This window comes from Aegilops tauschii, chromosome 2 (genome assembly GCF_002575655.3).
Source record: "Aegilops tauschii subsp. strangulata cultivar AL8/78 chromosome 2, Aet v6.0, whole genome shotgun sequence".
NCBI lineage: Eukaryota > Viridiplantae > Streptophyta > Magnoliopsida > Poales > Poaceae > Aegilops > Aegilops tauschii.
In genome coordinates this window covers 271,100,952-271,108,233 of record NC_053036.3, presented here as the reverse complement: position 1 = coordinate 271,108,233, position 7,282 = coordinate 271,100,952, and the positions used below count along the sequence as shown (strand labels likewise).

Below are 7,282 nucleotides of genomic sequence, written 5' to 3'. Positions count from 1 at the left end.
TGTCTCCATTTTCTATAGGCTAGATCCGTCGCCTAACAGCTGCAGCAAGACCCTGAATTGGGCAGCATCGTGAAGGACAAGGTAGATTAATCATGTTGTTTTAATCTTCTCCTTATTCATATTACTGTTGATTATCATTGCGTGGTCAATAGATGTGTGTTACAAACTTTTTGTTTGGTAAGCTGAGAGCTATGTTAATATTTGATATTAGTAGACATTGTAGTTGTTGAAGAATTTGAGCTTAAGTGCTACCACCTTCCTATTGACATTACTAGACATTGCAATTGTCCTTCTCTGTAGTGTTGTCCTTTCTGTTAGATGATGTTCCGATGCCGGACATCTGAACTGTTTGTTTGTACAACTTGCACTCTTACTATTTCAGTGTAGTAGTAATAACTAGCGGCATTTTTATTCTTTAGACTTAGAATGGATCCAGAAATGAGGGATCGTGTCAGGAAGAGGGAGGAGGAGGATAACAAAATGATGGTATTCGTTTTCCCTGCACTACATTTGATAAAGACCGATGGAGTTGCTCTTAGGGAGTGGAGGATTCCACGTCATACATCATCACTAACAGGCAAGATGTTTGTTAAAGAGTTACTCGAAGGGCACGTCAAAAACTGTCGAGTAGCATTTAGGATGGAGCCGCATATCTTCAAATCTTTGGCTAATTATCTTCGAAGGGAGAAGTTGGTGTCTGATACCAGAATTAAAGTCGAAGAGAAACTAGCATCATTTTTGTGGATGTTATCCCATAATTCTTCATTTGAAGACCTTCAAGTTCGGCTTGGTCACAGCGGGGATACTTTCCATTGGCAAATGAAGAATTTCTTTGACATCATCCCTACTCTCTCCAAGCATTTTTTGAAGCCTCCAAATCCCAGTCAAGTGCATCCGAAGATTCCGTCGGACACGAGATTATTTCCTTATTTTCAGGTTTTTGCTTCGCCAACTTTGATCCACGTCGATAACTTGTCCTTCGTGTTATAGGTGCTAAGTTATAGTATTTCATTGCAGAACTGCATTGGGGCAATTTATGGGACACATGTTCCCATAACAATTTCAGGAGAAAAAGCCGCACCATCCAGAAATTAGGAAAGGGGCCCTAAGCCATAATGTTATGGTCGTGTGCGACTTCAACCTGAACCTCACCTTCATTTCTTGTGGCTGGGAGGGATGTGCTACTGATGCTAAAGTTCTTCGGTCAACACTTAACATCGGGTTTCATGTACCTCCGGGCAAGTTTTATCTGGTTGATGGTGGTTATGCCAACACACCTTACTTCTTGGCACCGTATCGTGGTGTTCGGTACCATCTGAAGGAGTTTGCATGCGGTCGTCGTCGACCCCAACATCATAGGGAGCTATTCAATCTTTGGCATGTCGTGTTACGAAATCACGTCGAACGGGGATTATGAGTCTTGAAGAAGCGGTTTCCAATCCTAAAAGTGGGCACGCATCATCGACTAGAGAACCAAGTCAAGCTACCAGTAGCGGCGGCAATCTTACATAACATCATCTGATCTGAAAAAGGAGATGAGCGTTGGTTAGATAAGCAACCAAACAATATACCTGTCATGAATTTTGTGGATCTTCCTGACGGTGGTATTCCTCAAAATCATCAAATCAACCATGAAGGCGACAACCTTAGAGATGCCATTGCTCATCAAATGTGGGCTGATTATCAACATGCATAACTTATCTTTTCATTTGTAGTGTAGTAGTAACAAAAGATTATGTTTTTTCTGTTGTTCATGTCATGAATATTGTTCAGAAGTCACTATGATGACTACACGAGGGTCACCAAGGTTGAGCCTCCTCAAAAAAGATGTCAAACGGGATAGAGCATCACCTCCTACAAGGACTGTGACAAAGAGGAGGAGAGGGTCTCCCAAAGGTAATAAACTAGCTGTGACTTTATTTCTCTAGTCGGGACTTTATTTTCTTAAAACCAAAATAGTTAAGATAGAAAAAGGTACATTAACATGCTATGTGGAAATGCAGAAGATAGAGCACAATGGAATGCAAGCCTTGAGAAAGATCTTGTCGACTTGCTTAAAGAGCATGATACACCTGAACATAAGGGTCAAAATGGATGGAGCTCTGAAGCATGGAATACGATAGTGAAGAAATTCCACCAAAAGAATCCTTATGCTAGGTACGAGAAGAAGAAAATCCAAGAAAAGGAGAAAGAGTTAAAAATAGAATATAAGATGATCAAAGAGATAAGGAAGCAAAGCCGCGTTTCATGGGATGACCGCCAATGCAAGATTCTAGCGGATCCACCACTTTAGAAAAACATCATCATAGTAAGAATGTCATTGTTATTCCCTAAAAATTTAATTACGTGTTGCATGCTCTAATATCATTGTCTTGTCAACTATGTAGTCACACCCTAAAGCTAGAAAGTTCAAGATAAAAGCCTTCCCTCTTTTTGAAGCTTTGGGAGAATTGCATGATGGTTAGTTATCAACTTCATTCATATGCTCATGTCATTATTTTATGTTTGTTTACTCTTCTAGTTTGAAATCTTATATTTGATCACTTTAACTTGTAGGCCAAACTGCAGAAGGGACATATAACTTCACCTCTATCGAGTCATCACATTGCTCAACCCAATCACATCTCAAGAATCTTGGAGGAGTCGACAAGAATCAAGGAGAAACATCAGCTGATGGTGAGAATCCTGGAGGAGAAAGGGTGCAGATTAATGAAGATGTTGAGGAGGTGTACGTGCAAGTGGAGCCCCAACAAACTCAACCAAATTTGGCTACTGCACCCTCAAGAAATGGAGAAGAGGGAGAACCAAAGAGACGGAGGGGGCGAATGGTGATGTGGCTGCAATGATGGAGAAGTACATGGAAACGAGGGCGAAGCATGTGGAGGATGAGAGGAATAAGCCAAGGGTTGTGGATGAGTGCTCTATCAAAAACTGCATCTATCTGCTGAAAACAATGGACATCACACCTATAGAAGAAATCAAGCCTTTCCGAGTCTTCAAGATCCCTGAGAACCGAGAGATTTTCATGAGTGCCAGATCGGAGACTGCTCTTATGTGGCTGAGAGCCGAAATGGAATAACTCAGGTACTCAAATTCTGCTTCTATTTAATATGCACGTTGCTAGCATGTAGTTTTGATGTACAACCTTGGTTTTCATGGTATCCCTACTGGGACTGCATGTTCATCTAGATCACATGAACCTGCCTTGTTCATCTAGTAACCTGAAGCTGATGGTTCAACTAGTTCACATCAAAAGGTCCATTTCTTCTTCTGGTTGTTGATCGTAATAAAACAAAGTTCTATAACTACTGCAACTTGTTAAATGTTGTTCCTTTTAACTATGGTTGTTGAAGCCTCTCATCGTGTTGCTGTTGTTTGATAACTAAGCAAAGACTCCAGTTTTATGTGCCTGGATCAATCCATGTGTTTGAAGTTTTCCCTAATGATAACGCCCACACGTGTGGCAGTTTTGCAACTCGCCCACACGCGTGGATCATCATCCATTCGAGTATGCATGAATCTTGACACAATTTGGCAGAATTTGTGTGCCACGTAGGAAGGGGACAGTGTGTGGGTGTTTAACAGTTTCACCCGGACGCCTGTTTCTCGCACGGAGAGGTCGCGGTTGCCAATCGGACGTGCGGTGGAACTGTCGTCACGCCCGCATGCCGCGCACGTCTCCTGTTCATCCCCTCCCCTGTCTGCTCTTCCCCTCCCCCGAGTTGTAGTTTCCCCACCTTGCCCTTCTTTTCTTCCCATTTCCCCACACCAACACTCTCATTCGAGAGCAATGGCAAGTTCTAGGTGGAGCAGAGGAGAGTGGGAGGCGGCGGCGGAAGAGTCGCGGGTCTTCATGGCCGTCGCTGGTGTTCAGGCAGACAGAGCATCGTCGCTGGAGCAGTCACCGCGCAGAGGTAAGATATCGAAGCTTCTACTGGTCCCAATCTGCCTTCCCTCTTCCCGGTTCACATGTTGCTCGAATCTTCGAGATTCGGGTGGATTTTGGGGCGCTCGAGTGCTCCCCGTCGGCGGGGGAGTCACAGGTGTGCCATTAGGCCAGCATTACTTAGTTTTGTTGCCGCTGCGGTGGAAGTCTCGCTGGCGAGGCTCGCCCGTTCCGCGCCGATCTCTCTGTTTTCAGAGATTAGACATTTTCAAGTCTAGCTTGCATCGATTCTGTTGTCTTTTGTTAATTTGATTGTCTCGTAGGCAATGATTCTCAGTTTTTTAGGGGTGATGTTGTGATCGAAATCCGGGCCTGAGAGTAGGGTATGAACCCTAGATTTAGTTGTCTGCATTTCGTTTTGTAGGTTAATGGCAGTTTGGTGTTCCATGAAACTGACTTAATTGCCATGATGTTTTGTGCAAACATGGCAACTTGAATCTACTAGTTTAGCTACAAATTGCCTACTAGATGGCAACTACCTATTTGAACCCAACCTGTCAGTTGCCATGTTTTTGCACTGATCCAGGGGTCAATTTTACCTACTGTGCTTGTAAGCAGACGACAACTACCTGTTTTTACACCAAGACTTTATTTGCCATGTTGTTTTGTGCAAGCATGGCAACCTGAATCTATTTGTTTAGATACAATTTGCCACTCTGTTTATTGTAGTAGATGGCAACTGCTTATTGAACCCAAAACTGTCAGTTGCCATGTTTCTGCAGTGATCCAGGGGGTCAATTTCCTATTGTGCTTTTAAGCAGACGGCAAGTACCTCTTTACAGCAAGACATTATTTGCCATGCCTATTCTTTAGTGTTTCTATTGGCAGCTGCCTATTTGTTCTTAGGAGCACATGGCAACTCCCACTTTACCGTAAGATATTATTTGCCATGCATTTCAAGTGTTACATGGCAATTGCCCTACTCCATTTTCAGTTTGCAGGTGGCAACTCCCTCCTTTTGACCCAACATATTTTTTTGGGTAAACACGGCAGTTTTCATTTGTCATCGACGATGTCCATTGCCTTGTTACTTCATGCATCTATTTTGCATTCTTTGAATGTGTTTTCATTTCTACTTATGTGTACCTGTTCTTACCGTAGCATCATGGTTCACGGCGACCAGCAAGACGATGATGACGACTTCATGGAGGCACCGCCACGGAATCGTGCGGCCGGTCATACGAAAGACGATGACGAGGTTCTTTTTTCCCCCTTTGTTTATTGTGTTATAGAGATTACATTCATTTTTCAGTAGTATTTTTAGCATATTGAACATGGAAAGAATGACCTTTTTCTATTCTATAGAAGAAGAAACGCTCGCGCAATAGGGCTTCGCAAGAACGCCTGACTATATATACCGAGGGTTTTAGTGATGATCAGAAGGAAGCTGTCGGTGAGATGGGGATGCAGGCATTGATGGATATTCGATGCCAAAATTTAGCGAACCCTGTATGTGACTGGCTCGGTGAGATATACGACCCTCCATCCAGGGAATTTGTCATTCGGGACGTGGAAGACTCCCTTTGGACGAGAAATTCATTTTCTACACCTTGGGTGCCCCCGTGGGGAAATCAAAGTTCCTTATTGGGTGAACAATGAGATTGAGGAAGTTTTGTTCCTCCGTTTGTTTCCTGGCAAGGCATCCATGCCTAATACATCTATGCTTGCAACTTCGTTGGAGGGTATGACAACCCATGGTGAGGTATTTAAGATGAAGCTGCTAATGTACCTGATCTCGTCTGTCTTTGCGCCTACCACGTCACTACGCCCAAGCAACAAGTGCTTCCCTATCCTGGTGTATGTTCCTTTTCTATTCTTTTTCCTACCATCTTCTGTTTTGATGTCATGTACTAGCATGTTCCTGCCAGTTGAAGTTTTTTTACTGTTGACGTGTTGTTTGTTTTTTAATCTTGTGCAGGCGAAACTGAAAGATGTTAAAAACATGAATTGGTGTAAATTCATTGCCGACTTCCTGCATGATGCATTCACAAATGAGATGTACCAGAAGGGCTGCCGCCTACACCTAATGGTAATTTGTCTGTTCGCATATGCTTTTAACACGGTTCATCCATTCCTCATTCACAATACAGAGAACCCAACATTTTGTTAGTGTACGGTATTCAAGGTTGAAATGTACTTCATTTGGATGCCTTCTAGGAAGTGAATAAAATGGGAGGTGTACCTGAACATAGTTCTCAATTTTTATAGTTGTTCATACGTGGCAACCAAATTGTTTTGCACATGGCAACTCTACTTGGCCATACTCTGTCAACTCTAGTTGATCCTACATGTGATTTTTAATTGATTCTTCATGGCAACCCTAGTTGATCGTATACAACAACTTTTATTTTGTTTTTACATGTCAAGTGTAGATGTTGACACATGGCACCTACAGTTGTTGCTACATGGCAATTACATTTTAAAACACACATAGTGCACACTTTCTCTCAAATGTTCATTCTTGGTTTGTTATTTTTTGGTTTGTTTCAGTGGCGATACACGGCAAACATACGTTCACGTACATGGCAAATCTTTCTATTTTTAGTTTGACACATGTGAGACTGCATTGCCAATCACGTGGAAACCACAATTATATTTTCCCTTTTCCGTAATTGTTCTGTATTTTGCGCATTGTTGATTCTTGACATGTTTTCATTTACTCACTTTCTTTTTTTGTGTATACCAGCTCATGTACGTCGGCCGTCTTGATTTATCTACTGTCAATTTTGCGGAGATAGGAGGTCCGCCTCCTCCACATAAGTTTGTTGTCTCTGGCTGGAGTTATGATGTTGTCAAGGTTGTGCTTGCCACAGACAGGATATCCGAAACAAAATATGGCAAATTGCAGGTTAGTTTTATCTTCCTTCTTGCACGACAATTTTGAAGTTCACTCTTGGAAAGAATATAGAAAAAACAAAAATGTTCCCTTTGGGCCTTTTTCATAGTATTTTTTAAAGGGGGGTATATAGCGTATACAACATGGCAAATATGCATGACCATGACCATAGTCACTGTTTCTTTTTTACCTCTCTTTTTTGCAGTTTTTTCAGCTGATGGCCAAGCATGCCATTGACTACAGTGTGTTTGGTGGGCCACAAAATTTCGGCAAGTGGATGGATGTGCATTTAGCTCCATCTTGTTCCGCCGAGGTAATTAAGCATGCATTTGTTTTTCAATGATCTTTTCTTGCTTTGACTTCTTTTACCGTTTTTGCATTATTTTTTATACACATGTACCAATGTGTTTGAAATTGTTACTTTTTGGTTCTGATCAGGCGAGGGCTCCTGTTGAGCACCTAGTTGGGCAGTTTGCTTTTGGCATGACCAACTTGCTTGG

The 7,282-nt window shown here is 42.2% G+C and overlaps 1 protein-coding gene and 1 pseudogene across 1 annotated transcript; both read left to right on the top strand.

Annotated features, from left to right (window-relative positions):
- Positions 1 to 260: 260 nt before the first annotated feature.
- LOC141042008 (uncharacterized) lies at positions 261 to 1,095 on the top strand. Its single transcript, XM_073509566.1, has 2 exons — positions 261 to 936; positions 1,018 to 1,095. Exons 1-2 carry the CDS (start codon positions 427 to 429, stop codon positions 1,093 to 1,095), a joined length of 588 nt encoding a protein of 195 aa, XP_073365667.1. The 5' UTR covers positions 261 to 426.
- An 889-nt stretch (positions 1,096 to 1,984) lies between these two features.
- Positions 1,985 to 3,079, top strand: LOC109766260 (uncharacterized; annotated as a pseudogene).
- Positions 3,080 to 7,282: the final 4,203 nt, after the last annotated feature.